Source organism: Bombus affinis, chromosome 7 (genome assembly GCF_024516045.1).
Source record: "Bombus affinis isolate iyBomAffi1 chromosome 7, iyBomAffi1.2, whole genome shotgun sequence".
NCBI lineage: Eukaryota > Metazoa > Arthropoda > Insecta > Hymenoptera > Apidae > Bombus > Bombus affinis.
In genome coordinates, this window is record NC_066350.1 from 10,347,319 (window position 1) to 10,372,949 (window position 25,631).

At 29.2% G+C, this 25,631-nt stretch overlaps 4 protein-coding genes across 7 annotated transcripts; 1 reads left to right on the forward strand and 3 right to left on the reverse strand.

Annotated features, from left to right (window-relative positions):
* Window positions 1-82: 82 nt before the first annotated feature.
* Window positions 83-4,044, reverse strand: LOC126918957 (WD repeat-containing protein CG11141). Of its 3 annotated transcripts, none has more exons than XM_050727581.1 (8): window positions 3,768-4,044; window positions 3,268-3,500; window positions 2,908-3,195; window positions 2,668-2,828; window positions 2,144-2,583; window positions 1,917-2,076; window positions 1,009-1,829; window positions 83-899 (listed from the first exon to the last, which is right to left on the reverse strand). In XM_050727581.1, the coding sequence occupies exons 2-8, from the start codon at window positions 3,490-3,492 to the stop codon at window positions 811-813; spliced, it is 2,184 nt and encodes a 727-aa protein (XP_050583538.1). In that variant the 5' UTR covers window positions 3,493-3,500; window positions 3,768-4,044; the 3' UTR covers window positions 83-810. The 3 variants fall into 3 exon arrangements, with proteins under 3 accessions (XP_050583538.1, XP_050583537.1, XP_050583539.1); XM_050727580.1 differs by having other exon boundaries at window positions 973-1,829; XM_050727582.1 differs by lacking the exon at window positions 3,768-4,044 and having other exon boundaries at window positions 973-1,829; window positions 3,273-3,413.
* Window positions 4,045-5,220: 1,176 nt separating this feature from the next.
* On the reverse strand, window positions 5,221-10,220 carry LOC126919013 (cofilin/actin-depolymerizing factor homolog). Its single transcript, XM_050727697.1, has 3 exons — window positions 10,053-10,220; window positions 5,942-6,184; window positions 5,221-5,854 (listed from the first exon to the last, which is right to left on the reverse strand). The coding sequence occupies exons 1-3, from the start codon at window positions 10,053-10,055 to the stop codon at window positions 5,654-5,656; spliced, it is 447 nt and encodes a 148-aa protein (XP_050583654.1). The 5' UTR covers window positions 10,056-10,220; the 3' UTR covers window positions 5,221-5,653.
* A 1,425-nt stretch (window positions 10,221-11,645) lies between these two features.
* On the reverse strand, window positions 11,646-16,152 carry LOC126918958 (RNA polymerase-associated protein Rtf1). Its single transcript, XM_050727583.1, has 7 exons — window positions 15,929-16,152; window positions 15,278-15,536; window positions 14,785-15,189; window positions 14,475-14,715; window positions 13,669-14,395; window positions 13,316-13,583; window positions 11,646-13,212 (listed from the first exon to the last, which is right to left on the reverse strand). The coding sequence occupies exons 1-7, from the start codon at window positions 16,007-16,009 to the stop codon at window positions 13,106-13,108; spliced, it is 2,088 nt and encodes a 695-aa protein (XP_050583540.1). The 5' UTR covers window positions 16,010-16,152; the 3' UTR covers window positions 11,646-13,105.
* A 519-nt stretch (window positions 16,153-16,671) lies between these two features.
* On the forward strand, window positions 16,672-25,620 carry LOC126918943 (uncharacterized). Of its 2 annotated transcripts, XM_050727526.1 has the most exons (15): window positions 16,672-17,390; window positions 17,468-17,621; window positions 18,211-18,839; window positions 18,918-19,094; window positions 19,179-19,540; window positions 19,618-19,884; window positions 19,955-20,302; window positions 20,384-20,627; window positions 20,753-20,964; window positions 21,049-21,187; window positions 21,255-21,511; window positions 21,577-21,739; window positions 21,820-21,992; window positions 22,085-22,136; window positions 23,030-25,620. In XM_050727526.1, the coding sequence occupies exons 1-14, from the start codon at window positions 16,887-16,889 to the stop codon at window positions 22,101-22,103; spliced, it is 3,648 nt and encodes a 1,215-aa protein (XP_050583483.1). In that variant the 5' UTR covers window positions 16,672-16,886; the 3' UTR covers window positions 22,104-22,136; window positions 23,030-25,620. The 2 variants fall into 2 exon arrangements, with proteins under 2 accessions (XP_050583483.1, XP_050583482.1); XM_050727525.1 differs by lacking the exon at window positions 22,085-22,136.
* The last annotated feature ends 11 nt before the right edge of the window (window positions 25,621-25,631 follow it).

Sequence of the window (25,631 nt, forward strand, 5' to 3'; positions counted from 1 at the left end):
CAATCAAGATAAAAAAACAAGATCTTACTTGTATAATAATAAGATATAGTCATATTTATTCTTATGCCAACAAAAATTTGAGTGCCATTTAAAAAGTATTTATATTTGAAAAATTAAGTACTTACAATGTTTTGAATTTGTATATGCATTTACAGAGAAGTTTACAAACGTTCAACTTTTAAACATTGCTACATTTTATAAATTAATATATATTGTAAGAACATTGTGTTTTAATATAATCATCATGGCTATTGTTAGTTTCAAATGGCAAAAAATGGCCTACTTTTCGTAAAAATTTAAAATGGAATGTTATAAATGACGTTGATTATGCAAAAAAAATGTGCTTACATATCATTTTACAATATATCTGAAAATGTGTAACCGCACATTTATAGCACTATGTAACAATAAACCTTAAAAAAAAATTGATTATCATAAATTTTCTTCCTACAAATTTACAATAGATTTAAAAAAATTCAGAATTAAAAAATAAATCACAATATTTGATAAAATATTATGCATATTTACCTAAATACTCAATAATCACTGGGTATTTTGTAATCTTTTTTGTTTATGGTAAAAATAACATAAATCGCACTAAAGTAAGACTAGAAAATACATTGTCTAATCAAAGTTTGAATGTAGTGTGAAAAAATGTACACGCACATTTTTACCCTAATTGTGAGATAACTTCATTGGATGGATGTGCAGAAAAAATTGAAGGCACATCTGCATAAAGCTTGAAAAAGAAAACATTCATCAAAATTGAAGTAATTTCCATTTAAAGTAGTTTCATACTTTCATTATGCTCTATATTGCAACTGGAGGTATATCATTTTTTACTAAAACCCAATCTTCTTCCTCAATTGTAGTTGATATCATAAACTCATTCGGTACAACTGGAAATAAATATTTTCCATTTATATTGCAAAAGTGTAATCATATGTTGGGAACTAATTTTATTATACTTACTATGGAATTCAACTTCTAATTCATGTTTACCCATACCTGTTGAATGTGACATTTTCCTCCCATCAACATAACTACCTTTTTGTAAAGGTTCGTTTAATTTATCTTGTAAAAGCTTTTTTCTACATTCACCTAAATCTTCTAACTTCCTTAATTCCGTACGGTAACTAACATCTTCATCTCCAGATTCCGTTTCTGTATGGTCACTGTGATCATTATATTCATTTTGCTCATTTTTTTCTTCTGTGAAAGAATTATTGGAATGTACTGCACAACCTATATACGTAATTGTATCAATAGATTGGGACATATTTGAATTAGTAGTACTAATTTGACTGCTCGTCATATACTTTGACAAATCAAAATCCAAAACATCAGCCAAAAGTTTTTCTTTATTTTCTACATCACGTTGGATTGATTCAAGATTTCTTTCAGTTTTTGATATAAAATCATCATCGACACTGAGTGTTAATAAAGAAGAATGCATCGTCTTTGCATCATTGGCATTTATTTTGTCCTTATTGAAAGCGGATAAATCAAAATTAATGTCAGATAATGATGAACAATTTCCATTTCCATTTAATAGCCTATTATGTGATTTTTTAATTTTCCTTTCTGGAGTAAATACAACATCTTCAAATTCTTGTTGACTAATTTTTTCGAATATTTGCCTCCTATCATTATGTTTTTCATTTTGTTCGCTACTTTTTCTTTTGGAAATATCATTATGTTCTGTTATTTTGCTACTGTCTGTTATTAATGAAGAATTTAAATTATCTGGCATCACTGGTACTTCTATAGCTTCTTCTGCACTTGTAATTGATGTTACATCAGTACCAATAGTAACAATTGGTACAATTCTAAAAAGTGATATATACTTTTAAACAATTTATATATTATTTATTAACAAAAAATAAATACATTTCTTTTTCACTGGGATACTTTACCCTACAGATTGAATAATATTACTTGGATTGATTTTGTGAAAAGGAATAGCTGGCACTATTGTACTTTCCATTAATTTTGAAGTTAATTCTAATATACCATTGGTAACTGGTTTACTAATTTCAGCAAATGACAATAATGGATCTGATGCACTTTTTGCTTCTACAAATAAAATCGGTTGTTAAAATTCGAATAAGATATTAAAAAAGTATTTAATAAAAATATCTACCTGAAGAGAACATGTTAGTTTCAGGATAATATGCAATACGTATTATGTTCCTTTCCCCTTCCAACACAAATATTTCATCTTTAGTACAAGCAACATTAGTAACACGACGTAAATCTGTTACAATAGATGTTATAGCAATAGTCTGTGGATTTACTACATATATAATATCATCGCTGTATGTAATTAGTAAGTCATCACAAAAAGGTAAAATGACACCAAATGTAGGTTCCCCGCGATTCTTTTTACAACTTTCTGGTGCTGGATTTAAAAGTTCCACTTCTGTATGCCCAGATCGAACAGCATCCTTAAAAATAAGTGTTTTTAACACAGTTCCTGTTTTATCAGCTTGCCATAAACGTAATCCAGGTCTACTAGCATATATTACTAAGTCTTGTACATAATTTTGTCTACAACCAAATACAGCACCTAATCTTCCCAATCTAAAATATATGTTCATTGTTATGTTTTAATTTATAACATTACTGTTTATTAAAAATTGGATGTTAATTCAATTAAATACTAACGTTTTGCGTTCTTTCTGACCAACTTGTGTTACCTTTCCATTCTCATTTCTATTTACCAGTATCGTACGTAATGTTGTAGAAACTAACAATAAACCTTGTTGATAACTTAATTGCACTACTGCATACTTCTCATTTAACAATTCTGATGATTTTGACAAATGCTATAGGAATATGTATAAAAAAAAACATAAAAATTTTTGGATAATGGAACTACGCTGTTATTTAATTTGCATTACGTACCATATAAAAATCAATTTCAGTAAGTACAACTAAACCATCTTGATCTCCACTAAATAATTTCATACCATTCTTAGACCACTCAACTGTAGTTACTGCGCTGTTATGTAAACCACTTATGCTATACCTTTCAACCTGTTTTTTCTGTTTTGGTTTTAAACTATCTGGTAATGAATCTGGTGGATTTTTAGGTATTTGAAATACAGTTACTACACCATGTTCATTACCAGCAGCAACCATATAGTCTACTGTTGATATCACTTGAATACATGTAATTTTTGAATTGACATTCTGAAAAAATAAATAGCGCCTCATGTGTAAATATAAAATTATCATAAATTAAGTATATATTATGTATGATACCTCACATCGAAGCCTTTGCAAGTCTTGCTTTTCTCTGTCAAACCAATATACTAAACCATAGTTAGTTCCAATGGCTATAAATTCAGGCACTGCATCAATACAGGTAAAATTAATGTTGTGTGTAAAGAGCCCAGTTTGAATTTTCGCAGGTATTTGTTGAAGAAGCATAGCGAGAGGTGCCCATTCTCGTAAAGTACCACCATCTTCACACATAGGTGATGTCATTGTAAGTGCTATATCCATAAAATTATATTATAATTCATATCATTAACCATACATTTAATAAATGAATAGCGACATAAGTAATAACAAATTAATAAGAATAACGTAAATAATTCGTACATAAACTAAAATGCCCTTTTCTCATATGACATTTAATATTATGTACATAAATTATCAATGATGAACTACACTACAGTATTGTTAGTCTAAAAGTAACACATATGAAATCAGTATTTTATTATGTCATAATAAATCTATTACGTGATATATAAAATTACCTTCTTATAGAATTAATTTGATTCGCAGAAAATATCAAACTAATTAAATCACATTTCTTTTATCATACCGCACAAAATAATAATACTTTACCGAACATTTTTATTTTTCATTTAATATTTCATGGTTCGGCAAATTCTGTCAAGATTGCAGTGCACGCCTTCAAGTAAGTACCATAAACTACGTCATGTATAGAATAGAATACCATATATATGATTATAACTAAAATGAAGCTTGCATTTTCTAGATTTATCTTAACGATCCATATTGTCAAATAGAAATATGTACATAAAATTGATTTAATATATTTATAGCATAAAAGCAAATATATATATCGTATATATATATAGGATGTTGATATTTATATAGTACTATATCTACTATGGTATTGATATATTCTAAAAATATTATCAAAGAATAATGTTTTTGAAATACGAATGTAATAATACATAGTTCACACACACACACACACACACATATTTACCAAAACGTTCTTTTAAAAATTTTCTAAAATTTTAGCTCTATATATAATGATATTGAACAAAAATTGACATATTTATAACATACATACTTATTAAGTAAATACTATAAAATCGCAGCACTCAGGATGTGTGCATTTTGTTATCATTATTAGTGTTTATTTAGTATAAGCTGCGCTCACTACTTTATAGAACAGGAAAAAAAAACACGTAAATATTTCTCCGATTTTAATATGTATATTTAAAAAATAGTTTTTAGAAACAATAATTCAAAATTCAATTTGATTGACCATTACAAATGTGATATTGTTATAACATACTCTGTAACTAAAAAATAAATCTCCTACATAGAAAAGTGATAAATCCGAAACATTTATTTTTTAATTAAGCATTTAAGGAACTATTATGTTATATAAAGCCCTTATATGTATTTATTTACTATACCAATGTACAAAAAAAAAACGCTTTACGTTCCAACACCAAATTTCAAGGTCGGCAGATTAAAAAGTTGATAATTTACTTTCGCATGACTAATAAATATCAAAGTTAAAAACATTGGATCTTTTTGTTTGTATTTTTCTTGTAAATATATATAACATACATGAAAAAATTAATAAATTTTCCTATACTTTCACATCAAATTGTATAATGCAACATACTCAAAAATAAGAACTGATATATATATATTACTTACAAAATTTTAATAACTAAAAATAATGAATTTAATTATATGATCCAGAGATTATAATGATCACGTGGTATATCAAATTATTTAAGACACAAACTTTTTACATTCCAATTCAATATAAAGAATTATAGAAAATAATAGAAGCAAATTTTATTTCATATATAAAACGATGAATGACTTATCATATACAAACGATATTACACTAATTACCTTTACTTTTATAACAAACCAAACAATTGACACAACATTAGGAAAACATGGGACTTACTAACGGGATTTCACGAGAAGTCATTATGAAATGAATTTAATTTAAACATTATACAGCCGATGACAAAAGTGTAATGTTTTCATTCTTACTGCCTGACTGGTTGTAAACTGTTATTCTTTTACAATTATCTTATAATTATAATAATAGTATAATATTAATATTATATCAGACAGATTCACACAACGTTCGCAGTATGAAAAGTGTTTTTTTCTTTATATTTTTTTTTTGTTCCTTTTACGTTCCTTTCTGCTAATGTTTACGCTCCCCAATGACTAATACATGTAGCACAAATACTTAGTAATCGTTTTCGTTTAAACGTGAAAAATGTGTAAAAACGTGAACGTTTAATGCGACGACGGTACAGAGCATTATTTTGGGGAAGGGATTTTGCGTACTGTTTTTCACTTGATTTCTCTCAATAATATTAATAATTTTGGATTTGCTGAAATACTCCTAATTCCTGTCAGTGGCTCGGAGCTTTTCTTCAACAGCTTCTTCAGAAGCCTCTGAAAGGTCTGTTGCCTGTATATACTTTTGCACACCAACTAAGGATTTTTTCAAAGCATCAAAAGAACTGGAGTACAACATCTTCTTCTTAACTTTGGCCGTGTCAGGACACCACGACATCAAGAACAATTTTTGTTTCTTGGAAGCCTGAAAAATAATAAAAACCAATTGAATAATCTCTATTTTCGACTAATAATTTTCAATCCGTTACCATTTATGTATTAAGAATACTACCTCAGAAGTACCCTGACATTGATGAGTGTATTCAAAATCGAAGAGGCCATAGCGACATTCTCCGCTACCACATTTCTGCAAATCTTCAAGGAAGGCGTCGTAAGCTGCGTCGCGAGGTCCGATGACTTCAACATCAATTTGCTTTTCGTCCTTAATGTAAAAGATTACATATCGATGCTTTTTGTCTTTTTTAATCTCCTCGTACGTTGTCTTACAAACATCGGCCACTGTTACTCCAGATGCCTAAATAAACAAACAAATAAGAAACAAACAATTTTTAATATTTAACATTTCATTACTTGTTTCTCACAACATATTTACATAGCACATTTTCTTTTTTCAAAAATTAGGATTGATAATTAAAGTAACTGATTATTCACAGATAAAAAATTTATCAAAAATTCTAAGTAATATATAATCTTCAATATCGTATAAACGAATCAGGTGTAATATGAAGTCACAAGGTTGCATACAAGAGACCGATAAAAAAATTTGTTTATAAGATTGAATCATACTCGTTGAAATTGATATCGGTGACAAGAAACTTGTAAGACTTTTTACGACTTATGACATGTATTTCTACTGTGTACATAACAATATGAAATTTCATTCGAATTCTGAAGTTTGTGAAATTCTTTCTTTTAAATATTCCAATTGTAATTGAAATATTCATAATTAAAAATTAATGGAAATTAATAATGCATTCGCTATGCGTTCCGTCTATTACAAGCTATCGCTGATTTATCATCCAACAACCTCCCACCTAACTCTACCACATCATTCCTTTAGATAAGTAATATTTTTTCCTTCGGCATTAGTGCGAACATAGATTACGAGCGTCGGACATCTTTCTGCATTTGCGATGTTATGACGAAGTGGTTGACTGACGATGAGATTGTGCCAGTATCGGTACTATCAGTATTACGCACGTCATGTTAGTCTGGCCGTTTAAGCTTATTTCGCGGACAAACGTAGGGGACGTACCGAAATAAAGTCTTCCCACGCACGAATTCGATGCTAAAAGAGATCCGACGTCCATTTCTAAAGTTATCCCTTGCTCTCGGGCACGTGCCACACGGTACGGAGGTCCGTCCGACTGCATGTTTCTTCCACTCTGTGGAAATTTGTGAAATACGACCATGACATGACACCCGGATAGAGATTCTGACGAAGACAGCAGAATAGGGAAAAGTGGGAAGGAAGGAGAGAGGGAGAGCAGAAAGAGAGGTAACGTCACAGATGGGCGACATGCACAGAGTAAAAAGTTCGAAGTGGGATAGTTATTTTTGAAACAGCCTTTCGTCTAGGATCAGCGCTTTCAATTTAATAGTCTATCTATCCGTAATTGTGAAAAAAATCTTTGGTTATCTTGCAATGAATGCAGGGAATCGTGACAAAATAAACAGTTTCACGGGTATAAACAAGAAATTGCAAGATCGCTAAAATTAGTCGGGTAAAACGTAATTCGATATTTGAAGATAAAACAGACACTTTGCCAGATCAACTATGTAGTTCCTACGTACCTGCTAAAACGTTGTTATTCACTAAAATAAACAATTTTGACTATGCAGAATGACGATTCAACTAAATTTATTTCATATTATTATTTATAACGATTACTATACACGCGGAAGTCATTAATAATCAAATAGAAATAAAAATATACATAAGAAATAATGTAAGATTAATTCGCCTCTTCCGATTAGTGACCACGTTTCATTGTAAATACATCCTTTACGAATGGTTAAAGCTTTTGTCTATTTCGGCATAATGAACATAAGGGTCGAATGGGGTGCAAAAGGGTTCGACGAAAAGTGTAACGTGGTTGGAGGATAGCCAGTGGATGGAGGATGCAATTCCTCGGTCGATATTCTGGCACGACAGGGGATGCCGGTTAGGGCCAGACTTGGCTCCCTCTAGGGCGTTGTTGTAAACGTCTCTTGTGTGTGGCACAAGGTCAAACGGAAGATGATTCACCGATGAGGAGCGACATGGTCGATTGTTTAACTGCTGAGTATACTAATCATTTACATGTACAACTTTATATTATTTAATGATTTAACGGTACTAAAAGGACAGTAAATATTCAATCCTTACTACAAAAAATGTAGGATATCACTCGAAGACGTGTAAATTGTATAAAATCTGTCGACAAATCTGATTCGTTTACATGTTTAAATCCAGCCATCTTCACTCGCTTTAGATTCTAATTACCCCAATTCCCTTGATTTCTAATGGTAGGCGTTTTCTTCACGAGGATCTCAAATGCATGATGAAAAGTGCAATGAAATAAATTAATTAAAGAAGATTAATAGCTACATTTTAAATGGTAATACGAAAGAGAAAAGGTTAGACGATTATGAATAAGGAATACCAAGTAAAATTAATCATCGCATTGCTAAGGATAATCAGCTTATTCATCACGTTTATGAAGGCGTCAGTGAACTTTGAGAGTCACTGGCCTGCAAGAACCGACCTCCTTACGGGCTCATTGAATTTTTCCCTCTCTACCAGAACTCTTGTAGTTCACTGTCATCCTCGAAGCAAAAGAGTGGGAGAGGGTTAGTTTCGCAAGGAAACTCAGCTCTTCATTACCAAGGATACAGCGTCTATCGGTAGCTAGCATAAATATTTAAAATGTATTCGGAGAACGGTAGTTACTACTTGTGCCAGTTTCACATGGTTAATTTTCTGTCGCCAATTTGCCGGAAACGGAACGCGACTACTTAATGAATTCTTCCGGAACTTCGATAGATGCATCGCACACATGACTAATCGTTCTATGAACATGAATCTTTAATTGCTAAAGAAAGCTTAAAGATATTTGAAAAAAAAAACACTGACAGTTTTATTAACTGCGACTTTCACAACAGCTTTCATATATGGAATATAATTGCAATTAATAAATAATACTTTATTTGAACGAAAATACCAAAATGAAACTATTCTACAATATGAGAAGCTTATCTTTATATAAGTCATGGATTGCACATTTCGTTCCTATGTGTTTAATTCACGCTCGTAGAAATACGAAATTTACATTGCATACAATTTTTATGGGAATGCTCATTTTTGCAAACGTGTAGTAACAGAGTACAATAAACAAAATGAGATAACGTGGATTCAAAATTAAACAGTTAAAATATATACACCGATGCAAGTGAGAATAGACGGTTGCTGATCGATAATAAGTTCAATATTTCGACATCACACGAGAAAATTGGTACAAATTTTCAATCTGGCATAACCTATTTGTTACATAAATTTTTGGCAATTACGACAGAATTCAGGAAATGTTTGAACTGAGGGCGAAATTACATGCCGATAACAATACTTAAATATATTTTATAGCGTTCAATAAGATCGATGTCAAATATACGGGAACAGAAAGGAACAAGTCCTATGATCGGCACTATTAAAATTAAGCAAAAAAAAAAAAAGTTATTTTTGCGTTTTTGTTATATTTTGTTTTGGTCGAAGAAATTATAATAGTCTAAAATATTTTATCAGTTTACATAAAACTGAAGCATGTGATAAAAAAAAATAAGACTAGCCATCAAAAATGCTACATTAGCGGGAAAACATCTTTCTACTAAAGGAGCAAACAATTCTTCGTTTCTTGTAATTAAACACAACTGAAAATGAATTCACGGAGACGATTGCCATGCGACAAACGTTACAACACAACCGTGAGCTTTTACTCATCAATGATATACGATCATTTTTCCGTCACCGATCACAGTTGGTCTTCGAGTGTTTGACTATCGTATCGTGAAACTGGAAATGAATCATCCGTTTCCTGGAAGCAAGGAATCGCGATTGGCACATAAAAATGCACCTACGTGAGAGATTTTAATTATGTTTGATTTGTTGTTAGAGGTATGAAAATCGATCGCACAAACGATTTCGAACAAATAATTGAGACTAAATGATATCGGTTGATTGGTATGGCCAAAAGAAGAAAGCAGTTGTTCTCGCGGCGTATTGCCGGGACAGAAATGGCGACCGGCGCGTCTGCTTCGGCCATAACCACAAAGTAAGTCATGTACCGGTTTCCGAAGGATCGCTGACATTTTTTGGAAGTTGGATATATGCACAGTATGATATTTACCATTTCGTGATGTAGTAGCCGGTGAGAAGAATCACGTAAACAAGCACTTTTAACCTACACTTTCACGAGAGCCTCGGTCTGGTGGAACTGGATAGGCGCAGTGTCCAGTCGCGGGGGTCGCGGCTCACGAACGAACGGGAAGGGAGGCTCCTCTCTTAGCTAGCTTTCTGCGAATCCTGTATCCCTACGCCTGCGCGCGCGCACTCTGATTAACTTTGTCTTGATTGGCCGATCACTGGTTAACAAAAATTCATAATTGATTAGACCGATACCTTTTTTATGAAAATTGATTAACATATCGTATATTTCGAGAAGTCTATCCTTTTCCATGGTAAATCAACGAATTAAATACTTACAAGCGTATACTTTGTTTTGGAACCGGTAGGATTGTTCCAGTGCGCAAGCGTTGAGTGATGCGGTCATGCCGGTCGTTTATATAGCATTCCATTTTGTCTAGAAAACGATTTTTTCTCGGACTATCTTATGGATAAGAACAATTGATAAGTTCTTTGGTGTCGTAGAACAATTATACAGACTATCTAAGAACCTATAATAGGTAATCTGTGGAAAATAATCATCGATGTGACCTGCCGGTCATACCAACCAATCATAGTATGGGACGTGGGGAAATTACCTTATATGGGCAGCGGCATGCAAGCGATCGCATATAGACGTCGCGCGTCGTTCTGTGCGCATGCCGCTTGCTTTGCGTGCGCACGACGCGCAATGTAGTTGACAGTTTCAAAACACTCCGAACCGTATAGCACATCAATTTGCCGATAACTTCGAGTAATTATCGGTAAAAATTAAATCAACATAATGAATTTTTCTGTTAAAAATATTACTAACATAAGAAAAATATATTATCTCTTTTAAATTAAGTAAACCAGATTTGATAAGGATTCTTCAAGTAATGTATATGGCAGATATATTAATGTAATGTTATATTTATGTTTAAGAAATGACATTATGATTATTTGAAGCACAGAAATTAATAAATTATGATATTGACATAAATATACTTTTCTTAGATAGTATATATGTCTTGATACACCAAAAATACAATTAAATACTATATGAAGTATCTGGTTGAAGAAATGTAAGTACATTTATACATATACATGTATGTTATTACAATATTGTTGCCAATCATACAGTTTAAAAGCATATGAAATACATTTAAGGATTGTTTTTGATATAATTAAAAAGTCTTAGATTATTATAATTTATAATACATAATATAATTAAAATAATAAACAAGATTATGGTATATAAACATAACAAATTATAAATAAAGGAATACTGAAGCAGTCTATATTGAATTAAACATTTCATATAGAGATAATTGAAATATATCTTAATTTAGTCTAGTCATTAATCGTATATAAAAGTTTAATTTATAACTTATTGTGTCTAATATAAAAACTGAGTATTTTTTTATGAACATAGTATCTCAGTTTAATTCTTAATATATTTTTGGGTAAGCAAACATAAGTTTTTAAAATTTGTTCTACTTAACACACAATTTAAGTAAGTTGTGATTGTTTCTGAAAATGTAAATTGTATCAGTTTCCTTACATAAATAAAAATGAGAATTTTTCTAAAATTTTTTAATAGTACTGTTTAGGTACATATATGTACAATTTTGGCAGATTTTTGGATAAAAGCAAACGCTCTGTTTGGATAGTAATGATTCTAATTAATACTTGATATTCATATATGTTATAGTTTATCAGGTTATATAACTATTTTTGAATTTTATAAATTATATTAAATAATTTTTGACATCTTGGATAAATAAAATTTTGTATAGTAACATTTATTTTGAAATAAATACATGAAATATAAAAATTTGTCCCTTAAAATTAGTTTTCTTTCAATTAATCTATTTCCTTAATTAATAGTGCATAATTACAAAAAAATGGATATTTTTTAACACAAAGTATCAAATTTTTATTTATTCAAGATATCAACTTTATGATTATGTCTAACGAGCAATATTATGGACAGAAGATGCAGCAAGATACCTAATCATTCTAGTATCAATAAAAATCATATTATACGATAATACATTTGTTATGTATCTATCAAATTTAATAGATTAAAGTTAACAATAATCAGATTAACTAGACATAAGAAAAGTATACATCTAAAAATATTCTTTCATCCTTATTTCGTACAGAAATATATATATATATATATGTATATATATAAGAATTTAGCAATTTAAATTATTTGAATTGTTTAGAGAATATTTACAAATTTTTGTAGTAAACCATATTTTGAAGCTTGTGTAGCCAAATTATATTGGCAGTAGTTTGCAGTTTCAGTATTAGAACACTGCAGAGAATAAAAAAATATCTATACGTATGATAGTCTTCATAATGTTCTCATATAAAGCAATTGATCATCATAAACATAATTAGAAACCAATTCAAATTCGTATAAATTTTTTTATCACCAGGTGGTCGCTTATTAATGTTTATTTTAACATACAGAACATAGGAAAATGTCACATATTAATATACGCAAATCATGATTGATATATTTATGACCCATAACGATTTTTGTTATTAAAATTATCTATTCAATATTTGTATTAGAAAATTATTAATTATTAATTTTCAATATTGAATTTATTTCCTCTCTAAAAGAGAACGAGTCAATTTACTTTAGTTAAAAGGTAAAAAATGATGTATTATTGAGAGAGGAAAACAAATGCAATTATGAGGTCTTTAAATGATTCAAATTGTAATACTCTTTTGTTAAGTACTTATTAATAATATTTAAAAAAAAAATGTTTTAACGAACGATGAAATGCATTCTTTAGTAAAGAATACAATAATTATGTCTTTCTAAATAGAATAATATGGTAGAAACCATCTATATTCTTTCTATAAAAAAGGAATCATTATTTATAACAAAAAAATAATGTTATACGAGAACTATACATAAGCTAGTTTCTCAGTCAACTGTTACAAAACTTCATCCTTGTTTTCAGAATTTATCAGATCATCAAGGACTCATTTTTTACTTCTAAAGCTAATAAAACGTTAGATTAGTCCTCGTTTTTTCTTATAATCTTCCAAATTTAAAGATCGTCGAGGTCCAGTATCTTTGATATTATTAATAGGTTTCGGCAATACACTAACGGGATTATCTAAAAAAAAAAAGCAGAAATAACACGTACTTATATTTTACACTAAACTACCTTAAATTTTTACTGACAAAAAGACATAAAACGAATCTTTTGTAGGACTTACTTGGAATTGGTACCTCTAAGTCTATTGTGATATCAAAATCGTGAGCATTAAATAAATCTTCAGTACTTTGTTTCTTCTTCGTTTCTTGACTATTTTCTTTTTCGTTAGATACTGCTACTACTTCAGTTTGTTGAGGACTCGCTTTATCATTTACTAGAGCGGTAGATGATATTTCTTCATCTTCTGGTTTAAAAACCATTCTTGGTTTAGTACTTCTCCTAGTGAATGGATCATCAACTTTTCTACCTTTATTGGCTTTAATTTCTTCCTATTATATAAAAAATACATACTAGATTAATAAAATTATCATACCTTAATAATTTTATATTCTACAATTTGTGTTATTAATTTACCATGATTGCTTTTTCGGCTTCTTCAACATTCTTTTTTCGGTTACGATCATTAATGTAAGATATGCTAGATATTGTTGCAGTGCGCATTTTATCAAGTTCGGAAGCACGTTCTTCAAGTTCACTCAATTCTTGGTTAAGCCGACTGGCAGTTTCGTCATCCCCTCTACAATTAGCTGCATCTCTTTCACGCATAAGTTGCGCTTTTTTCATTGCATAGTTATATGGAGTTTGTTTAAATCTTTCCTTTTCTCGCACTATTTTTTCTATATCTTCTTCTTTGAATTCGTATACTAAAGCTTCTTTAATGTCTTTTAATTTTTGTTCAACTTCTTCAAAAGTTGGCATTGATATTCCTTGCAAAGCACAAGTTTCTTTCCATTTGAAAAATTCAGATTCAGTAAACTCTTGGTTTGACACAAACTCTAATCTAAACACCCGTTCTTGAGCTCCATGTCTTAGTTTCAATCCTTTATTTGTTCTAGTTCCACCAAGTTGATAGATTTTTCCTGTTTCACAAACACCACTAATTTCAGCTACCCTATATACTGGTTTTCCATTATTGTTTCCAATGCCAATCCTAACAAAACAACCTTGCACCACTCTATCAAAGAAAGGTAGATGTACAAATCTTTCCATTTTATGACGAGATAATCTAATTTTGTTGAGATCTTCCTTGGTACTGACATATATTGGTTTCTTCGGTTTGGCTTTATTACTGGTAATAGATCTGTAAAGTAATACATTTGATTATTAATATCATTAACCTTCAACTAATGCTTTTGAAAAAAAGATTTAGTGTCACCAACTTCTTATCAGTATCAGAATCAGTATCTCTACTGTCACTTGAAGATGATCTGCGATGAGACGATGGTTTAGTAGTTTCTTCTTCTTCACCACTATCTGATGAACCACTATCATCAGAATAAATATCAGATGCTTTAAGTTTTGTTTTGTTTGCTCCTCCTTTATGGTCATCTTCTAATTCTTCTTCTTCAATATCCTTTGATTGCTGTTGCTGCTGTTCTATCCTTTGTTTTTCTTTCTCCTCTAAATAAGAAAAGAGAAATAAAGTATATCTAAGTTTAATAAACAATAATTTTTTATTTAATATTTTACCTCTTTCTTTTTTCTCTTCTCGTCTTGCTTTTAGAAGAGACATTGCATGGAACTTTTTATCTTGTTTTTCTTCTATTGTCTTTTTACGATCTTTGCTTCGTTCTTTAGGATCTGGGGCTCTGTCAACTTTCTTTTCCTCTGCACTCTTTTCTTTCTTCCTTGATTCTTTTTGTTTTTTTAATTCTTGTTTTTTAGCCATTCTCAATTTTTTTTCAATCTCAAATCTTGTTTTCATGATTTCACGCTGTTCAATACGTTTAAAAATTTCTTGTTCACGTTCTTTTTCTGTCATTTGGGCAAGTCTTGCTTGATCCTCAGCATCTCCCATTAATTTATCATCATAACCATCGTTAAATTCTTCTTGGCTAGAGTCAGAAACACTGGCATCCGAATCTGAAACCTCACCTGAAAATATAAAGTTATTCTATAATGCTATGGAATTATAAAATAATTTTACAAAATATTAATATAGGTGCTGATTTCAGCTAATTACCTTCTTCTGGTTCAGAGACCTTTTCGGGCTCTATTTCACTAGCACTTTCTTCACTACTAGACTTTGTCATTTTACGTTTACTTCTTTTAGTTGGCACTTTCTTCTTTTTATTTTTACCAGTTTTTGCACCCCAATCATCATCTGAATCTGATGTGTCTGAATCATGTTTATTATCTTTTCTAGTAGTGCTAGTTTCTTCATTAGACTGAGAATCATCTTGGGCTTTGCCTTTCTTTTTTTTGGCGAGAGATAATAAGTCCTGATTCAAATATACACACACACACATATATATATATATAAGTTCAAAATTAGAATTCAATTGTTTTTAATAAAAAGAATAATTTGTTAAATATATGACATACAAAATATTTATGATTACTATACAAACTAGAATGTATATACATTCTTTCCTATTTAAGCTTAAAATAGTGTAAATTTTTATAAATTAAAAATGAACTATTTGAGTGGCTAACAGGTTATGTAAAGTAAATTTTGCTTGTATATTTTTTTCATAATATGTCTCAAAGGTACAGAAGGTATTTTAAGATAGTATATATTACTATTAAACTTGATTTGATCAATCAAGTTAACTATATGTGTAAAACAGAAGATATACAATATGAAATTTTTATGTAAGGTTATATCATTTACATTATCCAAGTCCGAGCCACTTTCTGATGCACTGCCACTACTATCAGAATCTATAAGAGCTTGATTCTTCCTTTTTGGCATTATCACGAAAATATGCAAATGGAGATCGTGAAAATTGCACGCCCTCCTAACAAGGATAAATCTAACGTCATGCAAGATACAATAAACTAGGAAGACCGCGTAGAACCAAAGACGTTAAACATTAACACTGATATAGTAGCGTATAGTGTATAGCACGCAGCACACCATTTCATCAACCTGGTTTTATACCGAACCAATAATATTATGCCATATCGTATGGAATTACTATACATTATTTATTTATACACAGAAATAAAGTATCGCTATCATAATATTTCTCTTATATAATATTTTTATATTTTTATATTTTTATAAATCTCTGTAATGATTTCGAAGATGGCATAGTTTTCTTGTATAGTCAATTGGAAATTTGAACGGGGTTGTTATCCTTGGAGTACTAAAACACATTGTTCATGCCCGCGTAATTATACTTTAAACATTTAAAATAAATTAAAACTTCCAAATAATTAAATCTTAATAAATTAATCAGTTTTGAATAATTTAAAAAAAAATGTTATGAATAAATGTAATTTTTACTTAATTAATTAATTAATTATTTTATACTGCTTACAATTCATACGTACCGCGCTAAAACTTCCACTACGAGAAGTCACATAATAGTTTCATTTTGGTAACATTTCCTTCCGTACATTGGTAATTATGAATGTTGACACTTTTTGCCGTCAATGGCGTATAATAGATGCACCTGTGTCGATGTGTCAGAAAAATTTTATACTATATTGGATTTTATATGACGTTACAGTCAAGCAGTGAGATGTAATTATAGGAGTGGCATTTATAAATTAATTGTAATAGATAGTAGTGTCGTAGAGAACGTGACCATTCTAATTACGGATGTTTAAAACTGGAATGTTCAATGGCTGTGAATATGGAAGTAGAAAAGAACACATCCAAAGAGGTTGACACTCAACTTTCGGCAAACAATTCAATGGAATTTAATGACGATATTCAAAAAGACAACGAAAATATTAAAGATGTCGAAGATTCATTGTCTTCCCTTAAAAATATAACGATTGATAGCGAGAAACGTGATGATACTATTATATACGCACAATTTGAAAATTCTCAAATTTACGCGAAAAATTTAGGAGATAACCTAGTGTCCACAAATGAAGAGGAAGAAGAAAAAAGCGATGAAGATAAGGAAAAGGAATTATTACAAGATGAGAAGGTTCTAAAAGATGATTGTAAGACTGAACAAGTAGAAGTAACATCAGAAAACTCTACTGATGGTTATGTATCTCAAGCTCCATTAGCTTTCACAATTGATTTTGGCAATAAGGAAATTGATACAACTAAATATCAAAATTTATTTGAAAGATATAATGCTAGACATAAAAGAAATTTGTCTACATCAAAGGTAAGTATATTCTGTATAAAAACATATAAAAAATTAAAGTTTCTTAAAATATGCATAAAGTAAATTCAATTTTTTAGGTAGAAATAAATACAAAAAAGCCTGGCGCTTTAGTTTCTTCAAACTTAATGCAAAAACAAAAAGTTTCTAGTACACATTCTGAAGGCTATTTCAGTAGTGAGGATGACACAAAGCGAAAAACAGATCAATTATCAGAGAAACTGAAACAATTAGGTAATTTCATTATGTTAAAGTCATATTTAAATGTTGGAAAATTAAATTTGTAGCAAGCTTTATAAATTTTATCTTTGAAAAATGTTTTTTTAATATAATATATGGTAATAATTGTAAAAATGAGTAATTAATTTTCTTTACAAATATACATTTTATGCTTTAATAATAATATATAGGGGAGTATCATTAATTATTAGCATAATTTAATTATTTTGTATAATATAAACATGTATTTATTATATAATGTCTGAAGTGTTTAAATTTTTATCATGATTGGAAAACAGTTCCTTTTGAATAGCAAACTGAATATAATGGAAGACTATATTTGTAATGTATGAGTCATGATGAAGTCATCTTTACTATGCTTTTTAATATTCTTCTCAGGTACTTTCGATATGTTCACAGTATATAGGCTGGCAACATTAATGATTATAATATCACATATGATATTAAAACATTATATTATACTAGATTAAAAGATTTTAGTTATCTATAATATTAATATTGTTTTTTATATTTTTACTGTTTCGCAGTTGTAATATATTACTGAGTTTTATATTTTTTTGTAATTATATCACCTTATTTTTAGGTTCAAAATCATTCTTAAAACCGTCACATGCTTTAAAAAAGTCTGAATCTAATGTAAAAGTATCTAATTTTCAAAATAAACAAGATACAATGAGTAAATCTTTTGAACAGTCAAAACAACCTAAACTTCCTTATAAGAATCTCTCACTGGAACTTGGTTATACAGAGAAAACAAATGCAACATCATATTGGGTACCACAAAAGTCTGCTACTATAAATGATTTAAGTAGAATTCAAGTAAACAATTATGATGATGATGCTGAAAAATTATATACAAAGAATATTGATCAAGATGATGAATATGAACATTCATCTGACAATGTATCTGAAAAAGTGTCTAACATAAATTATGTTAGAAATAAAACCATAAGCGTTAAGGGATCCAATTTATCTAGTGTCAGCTATACTATGGAAGTAAACCCAGATGATCTAGCTGAAACAGATATAGACGTTTTCAATGTTAGTAACGTTGATGGAGGATCAGATGAAGCAGTTAGTGAAGCAGGAACATATACAATTCACAAAGATTATACAGATGAAGAAAAAGCAAGAATGGATATTGATAAGATATTTAGTGTTGGTGTTTTAACTGAAGAAGACAGCAATGAAGCATGTATTCATAGTTTTAAAGTATGTCAATTATACATTGTTTATTATAATTATGATAATTGTTCTTTGATAGTATATCAAATATTTTTTATTTTAAAGATGAGTATTTCAAGAGATAATAACACGTGGATATCTGAATGGGCCACTCAGGTAGCAGAACATAATTCGCTACCGCCAGCAATTGGTGGGCCAACCGGTCGTACTCCTCCATTAAGTCCTTCCAAAATACCATCTCCTATTCATAGCAGATCGCAACGACTCGCTCGTAGCCGCAATGTATAAAATATTCATTAACTGTATTAATATTTAGACTGTACATGTGATGTACATACAAGCATACATAATGATAAATATTTTTAGGAACAAAGTGACAGTAGCTTAGATGCAGAATCATATTTACGAATAAAAGAAAGAATTGGTTTAATTTCAAATCAACATATACTTATTGATTCTGGCGGAGAGTCAGACGATGATACCAGTAACAGTTATAATACACCTCCACAAAGTTCACAAAGAACACCAGTACATGGGGTTTTGGCCAGAAGAGGAAGTTTATCTGAATCTCTTTTTAGAAGAATTAATACCAACGAAAGTAGGAGAAGTATCCGCAAATATATAAGTTCAAGTAAATCAAAGACTGAAGATACAAATGCTGAATTAAGTAGTCCGTCCAAAGAGTTTACTTCCCTTCATTTAGGAAGACGAAGTAGTTCCTTGGACAGGTAAAAAATAAAGAAATCATTTATATGTAAAAAATGTAATTTAAATAATTCTTATAACTTGATCTTTTGTAATGTAGGAGGGATTATACATCTAATACAACAGACAGTAATACGTCCAAAAGAAGTAGTACGAAATATTATCAAGATGATGAAATTAAATACTCAAATAATACAATTTTAAATCGCCTAAGACCGTCTACACCAAAATTAACAAACAGTCCAATTGTAACTCGCAAAACTGTCACTCACATTGTAAACTCTCCAGTATTGGAAAGAACCAAGCATTTGACAAAATCTTCTCCACAAGCCAAAAATATTGGGTATTTTACGTGTGTCGAAAATAGGTATGCATAAAAATTCATTTATACATTTATATATTAATATGTATTAATTATATTGTTTTTATATTTTTAGTCCATATATGTTAAGAAAATCAAATAGTACTGCAAATTATCATGAAGGAAATGTTGGTTTTAGTACAACAACAGATAGTGTTCTCCAAAATAGTCCAAATCTTAAACGTAATTTAAATATCCAAAGATCATGTAGCAATGCAAATATTAGAAATATAAAATCACAAAGCCAGTCATCTCGTCGCAGTAGCTTTAATAGTAGTGATATTGATAGAGCATCTTTAGCAGGAAGATATCTTGCTGCTTCTGACAGTAGCAGTGAAACTGGCGAACAACAAGCAAAATCTTCATTAGGCTCAGTTTCTTCTGGAATTAAATTAAATCGAGCTTTTAGTATAAGAAGAGCAAGGTATTTAAAAAATATATACAATGAAAGTAATAAATTTAACATTGACATAATGTATTTATTATTATGCTGTACAATGTCTAGATTAAGTTGTGAATCTGATACAACTCCAAATACAACTCCTGAAGAAAGACGTAGACGAGCACAAAGTGAAGTAAAACCAACACCTATAAATAAACAGCAAAATTATCATCGAAGTCGTACAAGTATCGTGAATGTACACAATAAAGAATCTGTAAAGAAATCAGAACCTATAAAACCAAGAGCTGCATCGATATCAAGAACTGATAGTACAAGACTTAGTATGAGAGCACCAAAATCATCTCAGGTAAGTGTTTCAGATTTGTCAATGTTTTACTTTTCATATACTATATCTTAGTTCTTCTAAATTTTTAAAAATTATTGAAGTTAGATGTAATTATATAATTAGTAGTAACTTAAAATATTTTATAGCATGCCTCTACTACACAACGACCTATACAAAAAGCAACTAAAGATCAGAAGAAATCTGGTAGAAGTAATTCAACATTGACATCAAAGGAAGTAGAATTTCAAAATTGGAAAAGAAGAAAAAGCTATGATCCAATGAAAGCAGCTGCTGAAGGTAGAAAAAAATTAATAGACAATTCAAAGAAACATCACAGTACAGAAGATAGTTCGGGAAAGTACGTATATATTGAAGATATAATATCGCAAATATTTACAGAATGTAATTCTGTTCTATTCTGATTTATCCAATATATTTTTAGTCATGACAATTCTGTATTACGATCAGCAAGTTTTCATGGGACAGGTGGTGCTCTTTCATTGGCTAATGAATGGTCTGACAACGAATTAAGCATTGCTCAGAATGACAATCAAGTACCTCCACCATGCAGTCCACAATTGGTAAATATATATAAACATATTTTTTTTACGAAATTTTAGAAATAATAACTAAATTTTTTATACACAGGAAAGTGATAGTGATGTAGAAACATCATATTATTTACAAACAACACAAAATGTAATGTCAGCTATGTCTGCTCGTATCACAGTCTGCCATTCACCTTTAGTAGACTCAGATAATGATAGCGATGAAGATACTAGTCATAGTTTACATAAAAGTATATCAAAAACATTACACCAACCTAGTGACACAGAGAGCAGCGACGATCGTCATCCGAATGCACAAAGTGCTATTTCAAACACTAAATATAATCGAGCATTTAGGTAAAAATTTATAAATATAATTCATGGATATTATTATTACACATATTTTAAAAATTTCTTTACAGTTTACGCAGAGCAAGATTAGACCTGCAACCAACAAAGTTACCAGGAAATATAAATAAAAATAAACCAGTTACACCAGATACTCGAAAATCTGAATCTATTTCAAACATAAGTAGGACTGACTCTGGACGTTTTAGTATGAGATCAAATAGAACTACGAATACTGTATGTATCTTTTACATAAAACATGTACGTATGTATAGTATGTAATCTTCACATAGTCTTGAGTATTTCTTTTATCATAGGGATCTAAGATAAAACCAAAAGAAACGAAGAAACCCGCCATGCCAAATGCAAGAGAAGTTGAAATGCAAAATTGGAAACGTCGTAAAAGTTATGATCCTATGAAAGCGGCAATGGAAGGGAGAAGGAAAGCAGGTTTGGTTAAGAAAAATACAAATCCCAATCTTTCTCCAAGGTAAGCAATTGTTTATCATTTTTAAATTAAAATTCATATGAAAACATTTTATTCAGTTAATGTAAGAAGTAATTATTTCACTATGTTGGTAGGACCGATAGCGATCGATAATCTAATGATAGAGACCATCGATACAAGCAAGTGGTACGGAAATGACTTGTTTGATTTTGCAATGTAGATTTTTTTAAGGGATATACTAAAAAATGTGACATTCAATGTTTTCTTTTTCATAACCTCTTAAGAAAATCCTATTGCAATAATGCTGCTTTTTTGTATTGTTTATTGTTTACATCAGTTCATCTACAATACACCATTAATATGTGAATACTATGGATATGTTATAATTTAATATAAAACTTACACGAGATATACATATATTATTTTTATTATATACATTATATAAAGTTTTAATCTTGTATACATTAGAAAGATCCATATTATTCATTGTTTACTTCATAAGATCATTTCATAATTGTTTTTTTAGTGGGAGCTGCAAAAAGTGGTTATTTTTACTAAAATAATGTTATTTGTATACAAGATTGCTAGAAAGTAAACCAATATACATACATATGTATCATTTTTATGAGTGTGCAAATCAGAAATTTCAGAATAGTTTGTTGTGGCTTATTAATGCAATACAGCTAGATTAATGTGTTATTTATTAATTTGTTTTACTTGCATGATTTAAGAAAGAACCAAGTGTATTGAAAAATTTTTATCTATGCACAATTTCTTCATATCCAATATTTCTCTCAATATTTGTTCAATATTTCAAGTATTTGTTCAAAAATTTCTGAATGAAAAAATTAAAAGAAAATGTAACTATGAAAGAATTAAATTAATGAAATTGATTATATCTATGAACTTTTATAGAAATTTCTGTGGAAATGTACAAAATTACAGTTTCTACAGTGTTTCACATTATATAGGTTATAAAGCACTAGCATGTTAAAACATTGCTGTATACAATAATATAATTTACTGGTTCTTTCTTCATATATTAGAGATAGGAAAAACACCATTTGCTTTGTTTTTAGCAATGTTGCAAGATCACGCAGTTTTCATGGATCATCAGGATTTGGAGTTAGTGATTGGAGTGATGAAGAATTGGCTATATCTGCAGATGAAGCTACACTCTATTAAAGGTCAAGTTATTAATAATATATAAATGAACGTAATAATAAAACCTCCAACTATATTAATGTATATAAAGACTAAGAAGAGAGGATCGGTTCTTACAGAATTGCTCTATGAATAGTTCTATACATTTGAAATTATATTATCTGAAGGAGAATGTTAAAAAAATCTTTTCTATATTAAAAGATTCTATTTTTTGCAACTTTTAACATTAAGAATCTATAGATCTATATGGCTATCAGTACTATTCTAAGTTGAAGTATTAATGTTCAACAAAATTGATGCATACCTGCATAATATTTATATGCCAACATTCTCATGCTTTAGTTTTTTTGTCGTAATATAAATTTTGATTTTGTGTTTAAAAGGCGAATACTCTATGGATAAAAAAATAATATGCTGAAATCCTCTGGAATTTGTGGTATGGAAAATATTGTAGTTCCAATCTTAGGGCCTAAAAATGATAAATACTAAATAGAAAAAGATCATGTATATAATTGGACCAATCACATAATGGTATAAAGATTGATATCTTTGCATTTTAGTATTCAATATGTTAACTATGTTTTATTGTATTAAGTATCCTGTTGAATTTCTAAAAAAATTTTTAGTAATATTGCGTGCTCTCTAGTTTATTATAACTAAATATCCTCTTATGTGTTATTGGAATCATCGTTACAAATACTGCTAAATTATTAGTTTCTAATAAACATAAAATTATACGTACTGCTTGAAAAATAGGAAAAGACTTCCATATATTATTAATTAATATATATAAGCTCTCTCTGTGTTTCAGTAAAAATATTGATATACATGAAAAGAAAACAATACTATTTGCTCTGAAAAGGTGCAATGAATTATTAGAATTTTTACATTCGATAATTTAACAAATAATGTGATCAGAATATGCTTTAAGATAATAGTATATATCTATTAAAGTATTATGTTTTGTTATTGACTAATTTAATTGTATGCTCTTGTATATATATTAGGAAATTGTTTGAACTTATTACTGAAACAAATATATCATGCGTATTCGCTTAATAAAATTAATGCGATCAATGCACTGATATTGATCTGTATAATCTAGAAATGGTATTAAGCTCATTAATGTATATTGATAACACTGTCTAAGAAATTTTTAATATGTATTTGTTTGAAAGTTTATATTATTTGATTATGCAGCTTTATTATAAATTTACTAGCTATGTCAGATTTTTACAATATTAAAAGAAAATTAGCTTTTGCATACTTTTTTTAGTTATTATTAATTGTATTGTATTTTTACTGCATAATTTTTTTAAACAAATGTAATTTTTTTCGTTTAAAATATATGTATTCTGGCATTTGAAAAAATGTCAAATTGTTCCAATTTCTCGAAAATTGCATATTGTATATTTTCATAAAAATTATGCAGTAAAACATATTAAAACTTATGATTGATTTAGAGCAAGCAAATCATTGTTCAACAAAATGTAATATTTATTTTTATCGAAAATTAATATTTAAATGATTTCATTAATAATAATTGTATCTCTGCACATTATTATGATTATGATTGTTGTATATTTTATCTAATAATCTAACAAGGTGCTAATTGTATGAGATTTGTCTCATTCAGTTTCAAAATCTCACCTATCTACTCAATCATAAAATGTTAAATAATTCATAGTGCAAAAAAATATGGAGTAAATATAATTGAATTCAGCAGTACATCTTTCATATACGTATCTACGTATGTAATGACGTTAAATCTTCGTGCACGATCAACTCTTCCGAAAATGGTGCAAAATAACTTTTATGTTACGAAATTATATGTTTACATACAAATTTTTAATAACATGTTATTATAGATATGTATAGTGATGCATGTGCATAGTATCATGACATCTTGTTTTAAGACAAATATCTTCTTTCACGCATGTTCTTCCTTTAAATAAAAGTGGGCTTCCATAGTGAAGATCATTGTTATTCCACGAAACTATTACATTATTTCTTATAGAAAATTAATGATCAGTCTTCTGTTATTTGATTTTATAATTCAAGGAACAAGAATAATATTTTGTTACTTCATAACTGAATAATAATTTCTCTTGTTATTAACTTTTTGGCAAATAAAAAAGATCTGTGGTAAAACTTTTCTCTTTTCGTTGTTTAGGTACATTTCATTAAAGCTGCATTTTGCTAATTTCAGTTTATAATGACTAGTTCCAGAGTATTTTGTCGACACAACACATGTATACATATATATTCGTACAATATAGCAAATATGATATATTTTTCTATAGTTATTAATCAACAATGAATATGAGTTTGATCTGATTGTTAATTATTTTGTATAATTTTTAAAATATGTATTATTTGTTTTTTGTAATGTGCGCGTTGCCCATGATGTAACAACAATAATAATTAGTAACTTAAAATGTATTATATCTTGACATGTTTGATAAGTATATAAAAATAAATACCAGAAGAATAACGTATTAATCTATTCATGAAAAG